At 48.6% G+C, this 21473-nt stretch overlaps 1 protein-coding gene across 1 annotated transcript in view; it reads left to right on the top strand.

Annotated features, from left to right (window-relative positions):
- LOC119394566 (alpha-mannosidase 2C1-like) overlaps positions 1–21473 on the top strand; it is a 343801-nt gene that overhangs the window by 198719 nt on the left and 123609 nt on the right. Inside the window, 1 exon segment of the mRNA XM_049416109.1 lies at positions 20254–20413. Within this exon segment, the coding sequence (XP_049272066.1) occupies positions 20254–20413 (160 nt within the window).

The following is a 21473-nucleotide window of genomic DNA, read 5'->3' as shown; positions in this document are numbered from 1 at the left end:
ATAGTTTTCTGAGGGACAAACTGTGCAATGCACTCTCTAGCTATAGTATAAAAATGGTTAGTCAACGTCTCGACACTACAGCGATCACTACAAGACATGAAATCATCAAAACATGTTGCCAGCTTAGCAATAATAGAAATGTCGTCAGCACGCTCAAAATTAAGGACAGTTTTAAACGTAGGTCTCACTGGTACACAAGCAACATTTAAGTGAACAATAACGGCCTTATGGTCAGAAATTCCGTCAACGACATTGCACTGATACCCATTGTTTACCAACTGATCACTGACAAAAACAAGATCTAAGACTGAATCTTCGCGCGTTGCATCATCAACCAGCTGTGATAGGTCAAAGGCTACAGACATGTCTATTAACGAATCACTAATTGTCCTATCACGGCCAGTTGATGTTAACAATTTCCAGTCTATAGCGGGTGCATTAAAATCACCGGTTAATACCAGTCTAGAACTGTTCAGCTTTTGACCGACAATATAATCACTGATGACCGAGACAATGTCAGGGGCAGAGTTAGGGGGGCGATAGATGGCACCGATAACAATAGCGAGACCATAAAGCTTTAATTTGCACCATATTGATTCAACATTCGGTAGTTCTTCTAGTAAAGAGAATTCAATACCACTTTTAATAAAGAGTGCCACTCCGCCACCACGGCCACAAGGCCTGTCTTTCCTTAGAACCGCGTAACCAGGAGGCAAGAATTCATGATCAAGAATGGACTCAGTGAGCCAAGTCTCGGTTACACAGATAACCGATGGATCATGACATTCAATAAGCCAGTTAAAGTTCTCAATTTTATTAATGAGGCTACGCGCATTTAGATTCAAAAGCGTGAAGTATTGCGCTTGAGACCGTCAATCATTGCCAGTTCCGGTCAACCGACGGCTTACGCTGACGATAGCTTTCTTCGTATCATCCCAAGAGTACCGAACGTTGTCCACCAACAGATGATCGTAGTGCAGCCTCGCCTTTTCTGCATTTTTCCTTATTTCAGCCGAATTCTGCCATAGCTGCCTGCGTATATGCCTCACTCGGACTGAGAAGTCTTCATTTATAAATACCTTTGTGCCCTTCAGCTTACTTGCATTACTTAAAATCGCGACCTTACTTCTGAAATCGAGCAACTTAATAATAACAGGTCTTGGGTTATTGCTCTTGCGCCCTCCCACCCTATGGCAACGTTCTATATCGCTGCAGTTAACTTTTAGTTTCGACGTAATCAGCTCAGTTACCGTCTTCAACAACTCTTCTGAAGATTCGCGAGAGCTTTCAGCTAAGCCGTATATGAGCAAGTTATTTCTGCGGGACCTGTTTTCTAAGTCGTCGTTTCTGCGATCCAATTGATTAACAATCTCTCGCAGGTCAGTTACGGCCTTTTCTAGTTCAGACACACGCGGTGCAACTTCGGCAATTGGTGCAATAGACTGCTCTATTTTAGTTAATCGCTCTTCAAAGGATGCAACCCTAGAGGAAAGACCTGATATCTCTTGGCTAATTTTTGCCTGTCCCGAGAGTAATTCGAGCAACATTTTTTGAGTGTCGGGTCCAGGGTTAGTTTCTACATCACCGCACAAGAGCAACAACACCCTCAAGGAATTCATTAGTGAAAATGACACATTCATGAGGACTGCAGGGGGGTCCGGCAGCAGCAGCAAAAAACGATTGTCGCTTCTATAGGTCTTAAAATTATACTTCAAGCTCACCTGCAAGACAGAGCATAGGATTTTGAAGCGAGTGCCTTCCATGCTGCCGCCGGACCCACTGAAGAGTAGTACACGATGCGATGCTTTTATAGCCTCCGGTGGGCCCACAGGTGACGTCTTCCTGCCGTGCCACGCGCAGGTGAACCACGCATCTACAGTCCAGCGTATGTTGTAGCCTTCAGCAGATTCATTTGCTGTATCCCAGCAAGCAATTTCACCGCACGAGGCATTGACGAGGCATCCGCTGGCCGGCCAAGAAGGCAAGGTGCCGGGATAGCTCGAAAAAGATGGACCGTCCTGAACACAGTAGAATCCGGTGCATGCAGCAATCTGCAAGACAGAGCATAGGATTTTGAAGCGAGTGCCTTCCATGCTGCCGCCGGACCCACTGAAGAGTAGTACACGATGCGATGCTTTTATAGCCTCCGGTGGGCCCACAGGTGACGTCTTCCTGCCGTGCCACGCGCAGGTGAACCACGCATCTACAGTCCAGCGTATGTTGTAGCCTTCAGCAGATTCATTTGCTGTATCCCAGCAAGCAATTTCACCGCACGAGGCATTGACGAGGCATCCGCTGGCCGGCCAAGAAGGCAAGGTGCCGGGATAGCTCGAAAAAGATGGACCGTCCTGAACACAGTAGAATCCGGTGCATGCAGCAATCTGCAAGACAGAGCATAGGATTTTGAAGCGAGTGCTTTCCATGCTGCCGCCGGACCCACAGAACGCGTAGTTATAAAGCGAGATTCAGTAATGAAGAAGAACAATGTACATGCTGCGGGGGAACTAAGGAAACGATGGAACATGTACTGATTGAATGTGGCGATATTCACCCAGTTATACGTGTGGGCACGAGTCTACATGAAGCCTTGGGTTTTAGGGACAACAATGGAAAGCTGAACATGTCCGCGATAGAAATAAGTAAGGGATGGTTAGAGTATTGGTGGCAGAAAAGTAGAGATAAAGTACAAAAATAAATAATGGGGAAAAATAAGGTCATTCTGCCTTAAGAGGCAGAGAGATGGACCGTGAATCTATATTTTTTTGGTATAATAACATAGATTTATTCAGTGTAGATAAGGTATTAAGCTAACCGGAAACAAGGAAGTTTTTTTTCTTCGAGCCTGGTGGCAGACATGTCACCGCCCCGTTATAAAGGGGACGCTCATAGCATCCATCCATCCATAGCGTTAGAGAGCTCTTCTCGCAGAAATTCCGGTGTCGGCGGCGGCGACGGTGACGGCGTCGTTGGTTGTGAGCGAAAAATCGTCCGTGACCGAAAAATCGAGAAAGAAACAAATAAAATAAACAATAAAAATCTTCGGGCCCAATTGAGCATCGAACCCGGGCCGTTCGCGGGGCAAGCAGGTGTCCTACCACGAAGCCACAATGTTACATGGCACTGCTTCAAAGAAAAAAAAAAACACTACATAAATGCCATGTAATGGAAGGAGTCTCCTTAAAGGGACCGACAACTGCCCAGAACATAAAATGAGATGACTGCACTGATGGAAAGATTGTCCGTCGCATTGACTCAAACCAACCCTGTTTATCTCGTGAGAGGTGGATTTATATTTTTATTTCTTCATTGAAAGTCGCGAAAAATACCTTTGGCGCCTCTGGCGGCAAAATCTCTCTCTCTCTCTCTCTCTCACACACACACACACACACACACACACACACACACACACACACACACACACACACACACACACACACACACACACACACCACACACACACACACACACACACACACACACACACACACACACACACCCACACACACACACCCACCACACACACACACCACCACACACCACACACACACACACAAAATTACAAACAGCTCCAAATAGACAACTATGTCCATCTAGCGGAAAACATATCAAACAAAGAGCCAACATTATAGCCTCCGAGATGGCAAACGCGCCGCACGCCCGCCAACTCGGAGGCCATGCGACTACAGCAGAGCCTTTGCTAATCAACGAGTGCCGGCGGGACATTCATGTCAAGTAGTCGCTCTCATGTCAGGTTTGTCTTGGCGACGCCGACGCTTGGCCTCCGTTTCTCGAGCTTGAAGTTCTGCGTCATTTTGGCGTCGTTGACGCCTGTGATCGACATCACGACGACGACGCTTCATTTCAGCTTCCTTGGCTCAGCAAGGCATCTTCATGGCGTTGTTGGCGTTTGACCTCCGCTTTCCTGGCCTGAGTACGTCGCGCGCGTGTGTGTCTGTGCGCGCGTGCGTGTGTGTGTAAGAACACGCATTAATAAGTGTGCACTTAGTGGTTGAAGTGCGCACTAGGGGCCGGATTTTGCTATCGCGTGCAACTCTTAAAGGCGAAGCTTAAAGGGACACTAAAGGCAAATAACAATTTATGTTAGAGTGAAAGCCCAATGTATGACAACTTCTAAAACGGCAATATTATCAACAGCAGTGCCCTACTTACCGAGAAATTAAGCTAAATCTATCACATAACGAGCGCCACGAGTGGGGCATTTTCGAAGTGATCCCGATGACGTAGGGAAGTCGGCCTACAATAAATCACTAGTAATCAAACTAGCAGCAGTAAAAAAAGAACATTCCGAGCATCAAAAGACGTAATAAAATGCTGTTTGTTCGTTTCCGCTTGATTCATGGAAAACAAAACCTCCGTGGCGTTGCCATCGGGAACGGCGCGCGTGGTTCAAAGGTTTCGTTTTCGCCGAGCTGTGCCTCGCCCGTCTCAGTGGTAGTTTCGGGATCGCGTATACTGCCGTGCGTGTTTTGCGCGCTCGTGAAGGTCGCTCTGACAGAAAGTTCGACAAAATGCCGCATGCGTGTGATATTGCCGGATGCCCGAATGGTGCACAACGCCAGTGCTGCAGCAAGGAAACCGGTGTGTCTTTTCACTGGGTGCCGCGGAATGAACCCTTACGCTCGAAGTGGCTTAGTGTCATGCCATTGCGCCAGTGTGCTAAACAGTCAAAACCTCTGCGCGTGTGCTCGCTGCACTTTCGTACTGAGGATTGCGAGACCAACCGCAACTTGGTGACGGCTTTGAATGTGCCCATCCGAGCAAGTCTTTGCCGCAGCGCCGTTGTTGCTACTGTGGGTCCCGCTACTTCCGCTCGGCTGCTACTAGTGTCGGCGGCCGCGCAGTAAAAGCGGGCAACGTTGGGCATGGAAGCAGTGACGTATGAGAGTCGTATTTTCAGGCGGGAGATTTGAAGCGCGCTAACGCGATGCGGACCACTAAAAACGTGATTTTATTTCAAAATAAGCACTTCCTTGGCACAAAAGCAGCGCTACGAGGTTTCTGGACCGCTATTTCAACAATCAACGTCGACTTAATATTTGCCTTTAGTGTCCCTTTAAGGGTCCCCCAATTTTGGATAAGGTCTATAGCATTCATTCCTTCACCCTTGTGGCGAAATAATGCACAGTAAACGCTCAACTACCCCTGTGAAGACATGTTTCACTTTCGTGTTATACCGATTCCTATGAAAGGGGGATCAACCATGTTTTTTGCTACCTGCTATGCCGCTAGCGAGTTTAGTGAGGTTAAGCTTTTCACACAACTGTTTAGCCTGAGATCTGACTTTCGAAATAACAACAGTGTCGTTGCATTTGATTACCGATGAAACATCTTCGCTTGCTCTAGAACTGAAAATGTCGAAAGAAAGAACGGCAAACCCTCCTTCCTTGTCGGCGGGAAGCACGGCGAGGGCGTAGTCCCTGAGGTAGGCCTCCACTTTTCTCAGCGGCAACCTGGATGTGTGTTGCTTCGAACGGAGGAGCACGTCAACGCCCGCTGAAACACATCGGTCTTGTTCCGAGTTTGGTGCCCTCCCAGAAATTTGACGGACATGCAACGAGAGCCTTTCAGGTGCGGAAAGCCTCGACCCAACCGCAAACTTTGGTCCAAGTGAGAGGGTCTCAGTCATTTCCGGTGGCAACTGTAATGGCTCTAGCTTGTGAACGCTGCTCTTGCCTTTCTCATCTTGCCTTTGTCTTGGTTTGGCGTCAATCCTCAGACGAGCTAAATCACACGTCCAGATGGCTTCTGTTGTCTGGTGAATGATTCGCTCAAGTTCTCGAAGCTGTTTTCTTCCCACGGCATCGTCCCTGCTGTCCAGGACTTGAAGCGACAGCCATTGCCCGAGCAGTCGCACTTGCCTCCTGAACTCGGTCTTCAGGATCTTGCACACTCTCGTGCCATGTCCGACGGATGGGGTAAACCCACCGAAGAGCAGTCTAGCTTCTTGAGGACGCGTTTTGTTTCGCATGCAGAACGTAAGTCTTCTCGCACGACAAGTGGTTAGGGCTAGAAACGCAACCGTCGCAGAGGGGTTTCGAGGAGAACACATAAAAGGGCCCGTTGTACTAGAAAGATAGTTGACAAGAGTATGAAGTTGGGCATGTTATTAATGCATAACTGATCGCATAGCGCAGAATTGACTGTGACCTCATGTCCTGTGCCCTAGACATCCTCAATTTCATCAAGGAGCGCTTTAAACGCCTCTTGTTAACTTATGAGTTGCCAACTAACAACACTCTCAGATTTTTAGACATATAGTCTTTACATTTCACCAAAACCGCACCTGTTGGGCTTACCAGCCCAGGAGCAAGAAACCTCTGCTTCCGTACCACTCCGCCCACTCAAAACTCGTTAAATTAGGGAGTGAAAACTTGTGCTTTCGCAATGCATTACAAAAGTCTTGCCCACATCTAATGGCCGCTAGTTTTAAAGAGCAAGCAGAGTGACTTTCCAATGGCGGCTACCCCTCTCACATACAGGATTCAGTCGCGGGAAGTTGGGTCAAGAAGCTTCAATTCTCGGAACAAGCCCTCCCACATGTTGAGCCAGTAAGGCCTCAGAGGCTTTCTCTAGTTCCGTATCTACATGGAGTCTCTCACAACTTGAGAAAGGTTGGGGAGAGGGCCAATGTGAAGGCGGTGTTTTCTGCCCCGAAAAAGCTGTCGTACTTGTGCACTAAGGATGTTTCAAACGCAAAACGACGTTGTTCAAAATGCACAAAATCCCGCGGAAAGTGGAAGGCATTCAGAAAGCACCGATTACCGTCGGTGGCTCCGAAGGAACAACACACACACGATTACCACACCACGCCCAACTTTCCATCGGCTGCAGCAAGAGTGTTTATATATATCCTGTGGGGCGCCCCACGGCAACAGAACAAAGTAGTAGAATATAATATACAACAAAGTGCACTTGCAAGACGGTGACACAAATTTTCACCTCAACGTAAAAAAAAAAAAGCACGCCGGTCAAAGCTCACCTCAGCCACTGATAGAGTACAGCACGTGTACTCTATCAGATACCTCTTTCATGCGGCAAACACTACATAGGACAAAGTGGCCGCTGTATTAATGACCGGCTCCGGGGACACACTTGTAACGTCAAGAATGGTCGCGATGGTTTCTTGGCCTTGCACTGCAGCATGTGTGGCTGCAAACCGCTTTTGCATGACACCGTTATCGCTGAAAAAACAAACAAACAAACAAATAAAACGACAAGAGAAATTATCGAGGCAGAGAGGATTTGTAGATTAGGGCTGAACTGCGTCAGCACTCCCTCTCTCGGGCTTTGTCGAAAAGAATTGTCTTTCCTGGGAATGTAAGATTTTCGCGCGTGGCAGTTGTGGGTTTCTTGAACAATTTGTTTGTTTTTGGCATTTCGAGAGTACATATGGGGATAGGTCGGCAAAAAATGTGGAGCTCACTCAGACTCACTCATGAAATATATTTTGCCCTTAGAGCTCACTCGGACTCAGACTCACTGAAATTTTTCTCAGCCGGACTCACTCGGACTCATGCTCACCAAAATATTACTCACTCGGACTCACTCACACTCAGAGTGACGGTTCTATCTGAGTCTGAGTGAGTCGACTCATGAGTCCGTTAGCGTGTAATTGGCGTTTTCGACCACGGTGTCAATGCTTTTGAACACCAATGCCTAGCATAATTGGTGCTCCACTTGTGTTTTGATCTCGTACCTTCAGATATGAGTGATCAGTGGTTGCAACCCTGTAAGGACATCTTTATTGAAAAAGATGACTCACAGGAGATACTTTTATGAACTTCCTGTAAAAGAGTTGGCGGAAGGGAGGTCAACCTGCCCGCTGCGCGAGCGTCGAAATAGACGCCGTCACAACAAGAAAGGTAACTAAAGCCACGAAACGTGATAGAGGCGTTCGCCTCGTTTCGCACGTGCAGTTCACTCTAGAGGCTCCACGTTGTTTGTTACTATCGCAACGGCGTCATCAGTACGTTGGATAAACGTTTTGCCAGCTTCCCCTTGGTTGGAGCTTTCAGCTTATTCCATTGGCGGCGAGTGGTGACTCCGGAAAGGTCGAGTTAAGGGTAGGCACCATTTTTGTTTGTGTGCGTTTTGATTTTTCTAGGCTGAATAACTTGAACTGCATACGACGACGGCGCCGCAATGACGCTCGCGCGGCCGAGCTGTGCGGGGGACAGACGCTGCCGGCGAAGGTGGTTTATTTCATAGTAAAAAACTAGCGCGGTTTATTTGGCAGCGGTGGCGGCACGGACTTGTGCGCTCGGCCCTGAGCACTGCGGCGTCGCAGCCCTAGAAGCGACCTCGCCGAACCGGAAGCGGGGATGAATAATTAACAACTTTATTAGATGCGTGTGATTACAGTAAATTAGTTTGTTTCCGCAGATTACTCCGCTGAAAAGCAATAGTTCTGCAACTTCATGTGAGTCACTTGTCAGTAAGCACGAGGTTAATTAGGCCGTGCAGAGTGAACAAAAAACTATCGTGATCGGCCTCTACCTTACAGCGCGTTGCTCGGCCGGCGCTCCTCTTCTTCATCTTTTTAAAGGGCCCGTAAACAGGCTGCGACTTTTTTTTACACCCGCCAAACAAGCTCGCTAATCCGTACAGTAGACCGCGGCGATCACGTTTTCCGAATATTACAGCGCTGCGCGCCGCGCAGACCCTCCATTTCGAAAAACAATTCCCGCGCTCCTTTCCTACGCCTGACCAATCCTCCTCGTACGCGCAGTGACGTCAACTCGGCGATCGCCGAGTTGACGTAGCAGTGAGCTCGTCGATTGGTCTAAACCAGGTCTCAACAAACAATTGTCAAGTTAACGTCAGTTCCTGTTCCCACCCACCGCTACGAAACTGCGCCTTGTTTTTTGGCCCTGCGGTGATGCTTCGCCTTCGAGTCGACATGAGGCGAAGCGTTGTTCAGTTGCCGGCTGCAAATCGAGCGGGGAGAGGGGAATCGCCGGTAGCTCGGACGGGTCGCGCTTGCTCGCGCGGCAAGCGGGGTTCTCCAGGCTTTTCTCTCGCGCCCCTTCGACGTCTCGGAAAGCAAGCACGCATTCCTGCTGCATTGTGAACTGTCACAAAGGTTTAAAAATAGTGAAGAGCCGAAAACTGCCCGTCAAGTTACGGAGCACGTGCGACAATATAAACAATAAACAACCAGGAGCCGCAGCAAGCGGAAGTGCATTGCGACTGATCGAGCTCGCCCATGACGTCAATTGTTGACGTCGTGTCACGTTGCCGAAGTGGGCGGAGTCACGACGACGGGCTACGCCTTTTCCTCCATGTGGCGGAGAAGGGTGGTGAGGCCGCGCGAAAATTTGAAACCAGCTGAAACGGATGTTCTAACCCCTGTAACTTCCTTATTATAGCACGTACTCGCAAAATTCTTGCGGCAGCATGTTCACATAGCAAAAGTGCGCATATTTCTTTTCATTACAATTTTTGGACATCGGGGTTGTTTACTGGCGCTTTAAGACCTTGCGAATTATGGGTAATGGTTAATTAAGTCCATGCTACTTAATACATTGTTCACTATGACTTTTCTAATTAATAGCATGCTAATTGAGGCATAGCTGGTTAAGAACTAGTTAATAGAGGTCTCGCTAACTAAGAACTTGCTAATTGAGGCCTTGCTAATTGATTCCACATTGATTAAGACCTTGCTAATTAAGACATGCTAATTCAGCGATACTCCGTCTGAAGATGTATTAGCAGCGCCTCTGCAAGAGTGACTGCTGCTTGCCTCACCTGCTAAGGCGGTCTAGTACTTATAGTGCACCTGTTTCTGGCTCGCTTTTATGAGAACCTAGCGTTTCCTTCGTTCCCAGCCCGTGCGGCGCACGACTCATTAGATTGTTCCCGTTAAAGAGATTGTCATTTATGTTTTCGACGATTCTCCGCATCCCGACAAAGGCACAAAGCCTGCGTGGTTGAAGATCAACCGTTCTCGGGCCATCTGCTCGTAATATGCAATTCCCCAATGGCTAAACGGTCGGTCAACGTTTTGTGGGTGTTATCGACTCCGTAGCGTCCGAGTACTCAGCAATAGTTACATCGTGACGCACCACAGATGCAATCCGAAAGCTCTGCACGTGCGCAAAAGTGCGGGGGCAGCGTTGTGGAGAAAGGAGACGTGCAGTGGATATTTCCAGTTACGATATTTTTGCCATAGATGGCGCTTCCCGTCAAGAGCAGTGGCTGGTGAAGACCTTGCTCTTACATGGATGTACATGAAGGTACAGGAGAAAGCCTCGGCAGCAAAGGGAAAGAGGAACGCTGCAACAATGAAGCACAGAGCGTTGTGGGGATACAATAGGTACGAGGTGCTTCGAGGTCTGTGGAAAGGTGTAATTGTTTCGGGGCTTACATTTGAGAACTCAGTGGTGTGCATGAGGGCAGAGGTGCAATCGGGAATTGATGTGAATCAAAGGACTGTGGGACGCCTTGCGTTGGGCGCTCACGGGAAGACGACAAATGAGGCTGTAAAGGACGATATGGTATGGGCAGGATTTAAGGCGAGGGAAGCTCAGAGCAAAATGAGGTTCGAATAGAGGCTAAGGAATGTGAATGAGAGCAGATGGGCAGAGGAGGTGTTTCGGTATTTGTATAGGAAGACCGTTGACACACAGTGGAGAAAAAGGAGGCTCACCAGTAAATATACGGCTGGCAGTGTAAGCGATATGACAAGAAACAGCGTTGTCATACCGCGTTAAGCGAAAAGTCAGAGAGGCGGATAGGATTTACTGGATAGCAGCGATGGAAAAAAAAAACGGATCTGAGTAACTACCGAAAGGGCAAAAAGGAAATAAGGAGGGAGGCATTTAATGATAATTCAAGGGAAACGCTTTACTGTTTGAAGCGAAGTCGGGTTGCCTTAGAACGCGTAGTTATAAAGCGAGATTCACTAAAGAGAAGAACAGTGCACATGGTGTGGGGAAGCTAAGGAAACAACGGAGCATGTTCTGATTGAATGTGGAGATATCCACCCAGGTGTATGTTTGGGCACGAGCCTAGATGAAGCCTTGGGCTTTAGGGACAGTAATGGAAAGCTGAACACGTCCGCGTTAGAAATAAGTTATAGATGGTTAGAGCATTGGTGGCAGAAAACTAGAGAGAAAGGACAAAAATAAATAAGGGAAAAAATAAGGACATTCTGCCGTGGGGACAGAGAACTGGGCTGTGAATTTATGTGATCTATAGTGAGATTGATTTAATCGAAGTATACAAGGCATTATTGCAACATAAAAGAAAATAAGAAGTTTTTTTATTTTTGCGCTGAGCCTGGTGGCACACAAGTTCTAAAGGGGACGCCCCGTTCTAAAGGGGATGCTCATAGCATCCATCCATCCAGTGGCACCGGTTGACGTTGCTTTGGAAGCCCATCACTACCGTTGTGGCTGCACTAATCTGGCCACCCTTCAGTCTACGCAACCCGCAAGTAGCGAAACAATGAGGACTTGGACAGTGTTGAGGGCCCCTTTAAGCGGAAGATGTAGGCTTGCAAGTGATGCCAAATCGTTCAGTAGGGAATGAAGGTGGAGCCAAAGTTTCGACAACTGGACATGTTAAATGGAAAGTTGGCATGCACCGGCTTGTAGCATACAGTTACAAGGAAACGCATACAGATTTCTTAGAAAGTATAGCTAGAAAGTATAGCTGTAGTTGGTGCATAGCTGAACTTCAATTGATGGCGCAAATGTTAAGACAGGAACGTAGAAGACACGTAAGACACGGACAAGCGCACATTCGCAACTAAATTTTATTCTTCCGAAAGCTTAGCTTAAGAACCCTCAAGCATGCGCACAACACCACAGAAGAAAAATCAATCTCTGATACCACCGCTTGATCAAAACCTATCCACCAAAAAACTATACTCATTTTGATAAAGAGTTATAGAAGGAACGCTGACACACAGCTGTTATTTAACAGCTTTATAAGAGCCACGTGCTGTTATTTTTTTCTTCACTGAATTCTACACAAAATACATTGTTCCGTATCGCTCAGTGCAGGTTGCATATACACGGACAAAAATGAAAATCCTGCTTTCCTCTTCACTATCATCATCATCATCATCATCATCATCAGCCTGTCTACGCCCACTGCAGGGCAAATGCCTTTCCCATGTTCCACCAATCAACCCGGTCCTGTGCTTTCTGCTGCCACGTTATACCTACAAACTTCTTAATCTCATCTACCCACTAATTCTCTGTCTCCCCCTCACGCGTTTGCCATCTCTTGGAATCCAGTTAGTTACCCTTAATGACCACCGGTTATCCTGCCGACGTGCTACGTGCCCGGCCCATATCCATTTCTTCTTCTTGATTTCAACTATGATGTCCTTAACCCGCGTTTGTTCCCTGACCCACTCTGCTATCTTCCTGTCTCTTAACGTTACACCTATCGTTTTCCTTTCCATCGCTCGCTGCGTCGTCCTCAATTTAAGTTGAACCCTCTTTGTAAGTCTCCAGGTTTCTGCTCCGTAGGTAAGTACCGGTAAGATGTTTCACTATCAAAGACCCCCAATGCTGCGGAAACACGACGGGCAGGTTTGCAGAGGCTTTCAACAAGTCAAAGTGCAGAGGTTTGTGGGAAGCGACGCAGGCTAAGAGGGCTCCGAATAAGTTTGACCAGCTCGGACTCTTTAACGCACTCCGTCATTTCGCCTCGATCGAAATGCGGGATCGCACCCGCGCCTTTCTGGCCAGCACCGTGGCCACTGGGACACCACGGCGGCTCCAGAGAATCTGAACAAGACAACACCAATATAGCCGGAACAAGATATGCAACCAGGTTGCACGCGCTGTGCGACATTCAGTGATGCTACCGAGGACTTCTGATTTGGAGCAATTTTCGGAGCAGCAAGATTTCCGTTTTGGAGCACTTTGGAGCAGCAAAATTTTCATCTTGGAGCACTTTGGAGCAGCTAATTTTGCATCTGGGAGCACTTTGGAGCAGCGAATTTTATATCGTGGAGTGCAATACAGAAGCATATTGCATTAACATTCAAGCACCTGAGTATTATTATGGGGCTCTTATGAAGGCTAGAAATATTTCGATTAGGGGTGTGCGAATATCAAATTTTTCGAATACGAATGTCATGAGTAAAGGGGCACGGGGCGCGCGCCGGACAGCGCAAGGCGTCGATGGTGTGCGGGGAATGGAAAAATACCCGATGGTGTGCACCCCCGCCACGTCGACGCAAGCCATTGGCCGGAGGAAGGCGCGTGCCACGCGACCCGAACTGAGGTGCGGAACCCCAGAGGATCAAGCAGTCATTGTTCGGTGGGGTCGTCGAGGAGCAAGGTGTGGCAAGCCAGCGTCGCACCCGCGACGAGAGAAGTAGGGCCTCGTTCTGGGGGCAGCGGCACGAGAGGCTCGGGAGGGTAGCCGTCGACCTTGGCGTCACCCAAGTGAGGCTCCCCGAGCTTGCAGCAGCCTCATTCAGCAGTTCGCAGGGCACCTACGGCACTACCACAGCTCGACGAGACGGCAACCCGCCGACAATCACCTGGAGAGCCACGTCGGCAGCTTGACCCAGTGGCACCAAGAGGATAGGCCGAGGGTTGGGCCTAACCGGACGAGACGACGTTCTCGAACGAAGACCGACGGGTCAGCGACGAGGACGACTAGCGAGGCGGCAGCTTCGACGACGGCGACTCCCAGACGTCGAGGAGTAGCATCGACGGGACTCAGCGTCGACTTTGGCGCGGAAGCGAGGCGACGGACTCACGCGAAGTAAGACCGTTCCATTTGCATCGCTAGACCAAGACGCCATAGTTGCCAGACTTTCGGGCCACTCAGGCCGAGTTTAGTTAGAAGTGTTTGTTGTATTCATTTGTACCGCGGGGCATTTTTGAATATGTTACTTCTAGTTAATCTCTGGTGTTAACTTCTTGTTTGCCGTGTTGTTATATAAAGTGTGTTTGCCGTGACGCCACGGTCACCCGCTTCGTTCACTCTCCCAACTCCATCACACATTGCAAGCGCTCCCGAGATACGTGACAACGAATCGAATACGAATATCCACCTTCGAATATCGAATCGAATCGAATATCGAATATCAAAGGAAAAATGCCTCCACAGTAACAATATTTTATTTAACATGTAGCTATTTAAAAAAAAACATTAACAACCTGACTGGCAACACAACATACACTGCTATCTCCAGAACACAATGTCCAGGCTAGCACAATGCACATCACAACACAAGCAAATAACACGGCACAATGAAAGTAATTACTAGATGTTGTCATGAAGAAATATGAGTTGCTCCACATGATCAGGCATCAGGCGCTCCCTTGTAACAGATACAACCCCCCACCCCCCACCCCCCTGCCACTGAAAAGGCACGCTCGCTTGGAACAGAAGTGGCTGGTATAGGGAGTTACATGGGGCAAAGCTTTGCCAGACTGGGGTATCTGAACAGTCCGCCACCAGTCGCGTGGGTCACTGTCTCTTCAGAAGTGGTCCCGCATAGTGAACGAGTGGTAGCGCGGCACGTTACGGCCGCATAATATTGAAAATATACGGTTACATGATCGCCAACAGCGCTGCACGTCGGAGATGCACCACCAATAAATCATACGTATTGGGGCGCTTGTTGCAGGCAGATATCGTGCCTCCGTGTACTTACGATGTTTATCGCTCCTCTCGGCAACGTTTTTAGCGATACGAACGCAGCAGAAATGTGGAAGACGAGTTATTTTATGCATGATAATCGAATCGCATATTCGAATTTTTCGAATATTCGAAGTATCGAATATTCGAAACTTTTCGAACACACGATTTTCGAATCGAATACGAATATTTCGAATGTAATAGTCGACGAATATTTGAAACTTTCGGATATTCGCACACCCCTAATTTCGATTCATTGCAAATCTCATGGAAAAAATGATCTCAGGAGCATAGGCGTGCGCACAGGAGGGGGGGGGCAGGGGGGGCGGCGGCCGCCCTGCCCCCCCTAATCACCTAAGAGGGGGGGGGGCGCAAAATCTGACCCGTACATATATGGGAAATATATTTAGAGCAAAAATCCATTGTGCAGAAATTAGTCGAGGCAAAAATTAAAGGTGAAAGTGAACGCTGGATGACAGAGATTCGCGAAAAGAAGAAGGCCGCGCCTAGGATATTCTGGAGCCACCTAAAAGCGCTGGGTAGGAAGTCTGTCACAATGCAACAACGTTTGGTAGATGAAGGAGAAAATCAATTGGAAGGGTATGAAGCGCTAGGTTACATCCGAAAGATAACAGCCGATTCGTTTAAAAAGGTCGCCCAGGGGATTCCCCCGGTGAGTAAAAGTACGCAAAGGAGTGCAACCGACTACTAGAGAATTTCAATTGGAAGAAAGCCGAAGGAAAAATTCCTAAGCGCACTACATCGGGCTTAGATGGGGTTCCCATCAGCCTCATTAACGAACTCGGACATAACATTAAAGAAGCACTGCTGAAAGCCGTAGAAAAGTGCTTACAGGAGAGGGAAATACCAGACAGTTGGCGAAAAAGTACAATGAACTTAATATATAAAGGCAGGGGAGAAAAGGATAACATTCGATCGTATAGACCGCTAACCATTACATCGGTGCTATACAGGTTGGCGATGCAGGCAGTAAAATTAAAAATAGAAGCGTGGGTGGAACAAAATGATATTTTGGGAGAACTTCAGAATGGATTTCGAATCGACAGGCGGTTAGACGATAATCTGTTTGTTCTTACTCAGTGTATAGAAATATCGAAAATAGAAAACAGGCCCTTATACGTAGCTTATCTAGATATTACCGGGGCGTATGACAACGTTAATCAGGAAATTTTGTGGGATATACTGGAAGAAGTGGGCATAGGTGACGACTGTATACAGCTTTTGAGGGAAATATACCGAGAAAATACAGTTTGTATAGAATGGGAAGGAATAAGTAGCAAGGACAGCGTTGAAATTAGCAAGGGGCTGAGACAGGGATGTCCTTTGTCCCCGCTGTTATTCATGCTGTACATGGTGAGGATGGAAAAAGCGCTAGAAGGTAGCAACATTGGATTTAATTTGTCACACAAACAGGTCGGCACGATGGTTGAGCAGAAGCTTCCAGGTCTATTTTATGCTGATGATATTGTCTTATTTGCGGACAGTCAAGATGATATACAGCGACTGGCAGATATATGCGGAAGGGAATGTGAGGCTCTAGGACTAGAATTTAGTGCAACAAAATGTGGATTGATGGTATTCAATGATCACGAAGACCATGCGGTCTTTATACAGGGCCAAAAAATACCGAGGGTAAGCGAGTACAAGTACCTCGGATTGATTTTAAGGCGCAAAGCAGGACAAACACAAGAAAGGACACGGGACGGAGCGCCACTAACAACTGATTGTTGTCTCAGTTGTTAGTGGCGCTCCGTCCCGTGTCCTTTCTTGTGTTTGTCCTGCTTTGCGCCTTAAAATCAATTATGAACGTTCACCAACTTGCCCAACAAAAAGTTCTCCTAAGTACCTCGGAGTATGGGTAAATGAGGGGGATAGATATATGGAGGTACAAGAGAAAGCATCGGTAGCAAAGGGAAAGAGGAATGCTGCAATTATGAAGCACAGAGCTTTATGGGGGTACAATAGGTACGAGGTGCTTCGAGGGCTGTGGAAGGGTGTGATGGTCCCGGGGCTTACATTTGGGAACTCAGTGGTGTGCATGAAGTCAGAGGTACAATCAGGAATGGATGTAAATCAAAGGACGGTGGGCCGCCTCGCGTTGGGCGCTCACGGGAAGACGACAAATGAGGCTGTAAAGGGTGATATGGGATGGACAGGCTTTGAAGTGAGGGAAGCTCAGAGCAAAATGAGATTCGAAGAGAGGCTGAGGAAAATGAAGAAGAGTAGATGGGCAGAGAAGGTTTTCAGGTATTTGTATAGAAAAAGTGTTGACACGCAGTGGAGAAAAAGAACTAGGAGGCTCACCAGTAAATATACGGCTAACAGTGCGGGCGATATGGCAACAAGGAGCATTAAGCGGAAGGTCAGAGAGGCGGAGAGGACTTATTGGATGGCAGCGATGGAAAAGAAGCCGGCTCTGAGTGACTACCGAATGGGAAAAAAGGAAATAAGGAGGGAAAGGTTTTATGATAATTCAAGGGGAAGCGCTTTACTGTTTGAAGCAAGGTCGGGCTGCCTTAGAACGCGTAGTTATAAAGCGAGATTCAGTAACGAAGAAGAACAATGTACATGCTGCGGGGGAACTAAGGAAACGATGGAACATGTACTGATTGAATGTGGCGATATTCACCCAGGTATACGTGTGGGCACGAGTCTACAGGAAGCCTTGGGTTTTAGGGACAACAATGGAAAGCTGAACATGTCCGCGATAGAAATAAGTAAGAGACGGTTAGAGTATTGGTGGCAGAAAAGTAGAGATAAAGAACAAAAATAAATAATGGGGGAATAATAAGGTCATTCTGCCTTAAGAGGCAGAGAGATAGACCGTGAATTTGTATTTTTTGGTATAATAACATAGATTTAATCAATGTAGATAAGGTATTAGGCCAACATGAAACAAGGAAGTTCTTTTTTTCTTTCGAGCCTGGTGGCAGACATGTCACCGCCCCGTTACAAAGGGGACGCTCATAGCATCCATCCAGCCATCCACATTGACCCTTGCGATAGCAATTCTATGGACACCCTCGGCGGATTTTCGCCGTCGCCGTTGCCGTAATTTTCCGTATAAAGTCCAAATTAATAACATCACCACGCGCATTCTAGCCGCGGGTAAAAGCTCGCGAACGCTGGCGACGAACGCGGCTGAAGCGGAGATTAAACTAGCCGGCCGTCTGTCTCCGCCGCACGGACAGCGCATGAGATAACATCATCCCGCGTGCGGGCCTGCCGTCGATTGCTCATCAAACAGAGAGGAAACTCTGCCAGAGAGAGAGAGAGAAACCCTGCCCGTCTTTCGTAAGGAGCATGAAGGGACGCCAGGGGAGTGGAAGGGGGGGGGGGGACCGCATCGTTCGAAGGGCGCAGTCGCTTGCGCGCGCGCTATCTCGAGGCATCAGGAGACGGCTCGTAAACTTGCTGTGCTCTCAACGCTTACTTCGCGTTTAGAGAACTCAGAGCAAGAAAATGCTTCGGTTCCTGGAGGGGCCATATTCCCTTAAACCAGCGTTTTGTTGAGTTACGCGAGATCGGATCCAAAAGAGTTAGCTGCTAGTCTTACTTCGTTTCACAATACATTTTTTTGGTATCGCATTCATTGCTTCGCTCTTAAGCGAAACTTAGTTTTTTAAATGCGAATGCATTTCTTAGTCGGGCTATGTGAGGCATCCGGCGTTGTCCGCGCGCCGGCAGGTGTTATCTCTCCGCTCTCACTCCCTCTTCCATAGCAACAGATGCGGGCGCGCGCGCTTATCCTCGCCCCTAGCAACCGGAGCATGTGTTGCGAGAGTGTAGGAGAGGGTAGGTGCAGTGCTTCGCCGCTCCTTCTCTCGCCGTTCGCTCTCTCTCCTCCCTGCGCCACCGCCTCAATGCAGTGCGTTTGAAACGCGTTTGTAGCGTTTATGCTGCCTTGGCACAGCCTGAAAACAGCGCGTTATAAACGCGTTTGTGCTGCATTGAAGGCGGTGGCAACATCCCTGAGGTGATTACGAACGCACGTAGGAAGCGTTCGTTGAAAGAGGCGCCCTAAAGGAGACAATTGAGCGCGTCGATGTGTCCAGCTTTACGCCATTAAAATTACTACCCCATGTACAGTGGCGTCCACTCTTAGGGTGAACACGGCTCAGCGTGGCTGCGCTCCACGTAGCGCCATTGCATCCGGCGTGGCCGCGCACCGAATCGATGCGGCGCAGGCGCACACGAGCGCGCCGCTTTTGCTTAACTAAAGCAAGGCAAGAGCGGCGTCACGGCATTGGTGCAGCTCTGTTGCACACAACGCGAAGTCGCTCCCGCGTGTCCCTCTGCGCATGCGTCGCTACGCTTCGATGCGCGGTCGCGCCAGGTGCACTGGCGCTGCGGGGAGCGTGGCTACGCTGCGCCGTGTTCACCCTAACAGTGGACGGCACTGTACTCTCGGCGCAAGAAATGCATTCGCATTTCCTCACGATTCCCTTCGGGGAGGTGGGGGCATTTTTTTAACCGTTAGCTATTGACCCCCGAAAGCGAGGGGCGGACGTGTAACATGGCGTAGCCGCTTCACTGTGGGCCGTCAGCGACGAGCCCGCTACTGACAGCTGCCCATTTGCGGCTGCTCCGACCAGGAGATATGATTTTACTAATGAGATGACATTTTTAAAAAAGCAAGCAAAAAATTCGAATTGGAACCCTAGCACGAGAGCTCGAAAGGGCAGGGCCTTTTAGGGGCTCTTTACCGCAGAGTGATTACAAACTCAGACGTGCTGGCGGAAGGAATTACGAAAAAGCGGTTCTGGATGAAGATCCATGGATAAAGTATATCTGAGGAAAAGTGTCAACGCGTTTCCACCGTTCGTGTGCTCTTTCCATAAACGCAAAGCAAGGAAAATTCGATATTGTCCCATATATCTACTGCGAGCGATCCCAGATTTTATTCCGCGGTGTCCGGAAACAGAAGTGACAGACATTTTAGTGGCACTCATGTGGTTATTACTGAACATTGCTTTCCTTACGTGCCGTGCGACGCTTGAAACGAGCTATCAGCAGCGTTTCTGGAACAGACGACGTCCGCCGATGAATTGCCGTCGCACTTTCTCGCTACCGATAGGCCTAGACGTCACGAGCCTCTGCGGAGAGCGCGTTTTGCTGTCGAGCCGACTTGCAGAACAGAAGCTGCGTCGGCACAGTGCATGGCATCGTGGCTTATTCGGAACGCACGCGCGAGCGCTATTTATTCAGCGGAATAATTCTTGGTCCATGATTGCGACTTTATAGGCAGCCCCAAGATCGAGCTGCACAGGTTCTGACGCGCCGGCGGTGCGATTGCCGGTGATAGACGCCCCCAAACCCGAGACTTTGGCGCAGTTTGGCGCAAATTTCGTCGATATTATCAGGATGGCGCAGTAAATACAATTTGGCGCACTTTGGCGCAGTTGGCGCAGGAGTGGAACCACTGCATTGCATTCTATTAGGGGAGCATACCAGAGTTAAAAAGCTGTAATCGCGCAGTAGCAACACAGATGCATCATGAAATATTATGTGCAGTGTTATCCCGGAAAGTGCATTTTGTTATTCACTGCAGCTTTGCCGGTATCACCCACTTAACCCCTGAGTGCTGTGTTGCAGGATCTGTGGTGTGTCCCGATTTCTCACTCAGAAGCTGAGCTGGAATTTAGTGAACAAGTTTCCTCACCACAACTTCGTGTGGGAAGGCCTTGATGGCAGCACTGTCCTGGCCCACTTTGCTCCTTCCGAAACGTACGGAGCTGAACTCCGTGTGGCTGAGGTGAGCGCATGTTTCTTTTTCTTTTTACGCTGAGTCTTGCAAATGCACTTTGCTGTATATTATATTCTACTACTTCGTTCTGATGCCATGGGGCGCCCCACAGGATATATATAAACACCCTTGCTGTAGCCGATGGAAAGTTGGGCGTGGTGTGGTAATCGTTGTCCACAGCTCGCCAACTGCAGCCATGAAGCAGATCATCGGCAACATCAGCTGTGGCGATACCCGTTTGGTGCGCTTTCTACGCAGCGAACAAAGGCTGCCGAAGCGGCCTTCGCTCTCAGCGCATCGCGTTTTTGCGTCGCACATAGCCAGCCCCCAGGAAGCTCAGCAAAACGCCTGGTGATAACGCACAGCCATGCAGCTCAGACATTGCCGACCTGAAAGGAGAACTTCTCTTGTTTTTGAACCATCTGGGAACACCAGCAGTACAGTGGACGCGGTGGCTTGAAGATTTTGAAACGTATATGCTCGCCGCTGGCGGTGTGAGTTTTTCCGTGGAATGCAAAGCCGCATTGTTGAAAACGCTTCTTGGAATCGTAAGTTAAAGGCAAGTATGGGTTGCACTCGCCGCGGCATCAGAAACGCCGGGGTCGGCCAAAACCGCCTACTCCGTGTTGGCGAAAATGCTAACGGCCAAGTTCAGCCCTCCAGATATTGGCCTCGAGACCGAACAGAGTCGGCATCTAGCGGCGAGCGGATGAAACCCCATAGTGTGGACAGCTCCTTGCGTCGTCTGCTAGCCACACCGTGTTCACATGTATGCGAACGTTATGCACGTCCTCAGAGGGCAGCTTGTTCTGTTGTGTTAGCGCGGTCTCAAATGCCTGTACGTATATATGCCTACACGATATACACAAGCATTTCGCCTTTCAGGGATCCTGAAGTGCTGGCGATTTTGAAATTCTTGTGACACCGCAAAGCATGAACTAGCCTCTGCAAAGGCCGGTAATTGGTAAAAAGTCCTGAAGCCGCGCACTTATTAGCGCTACACGTATTCATGCAAACAGAAAAACAGTGCGTAAGAGTCTGCTGCAACTAATTACACTGAAATACAGGA

This window comes from Rhipicephalus sanguineus, chromosome 5 (assembly GCF_013339695.2).
Source record: "Rhipicephalus sanguineus isolate Rsan-2018 chromosome 5, BIME_Rsan_1.4, whole genome shotgun sequence".
NCBI classification, from domain to species: domain Eukaryota; kingdom Metazoa; phylum Arthropoda; class Arachnida; order Ixodida; family Ixodidae; genus Rhipicephalus; species Rhipicephalus sanguineus.
The sequence above is the reverse complement of the archived record's forward strand: the minus strand, read 5'-3'. Positions and strand labels throughout refer to the sequence as shown.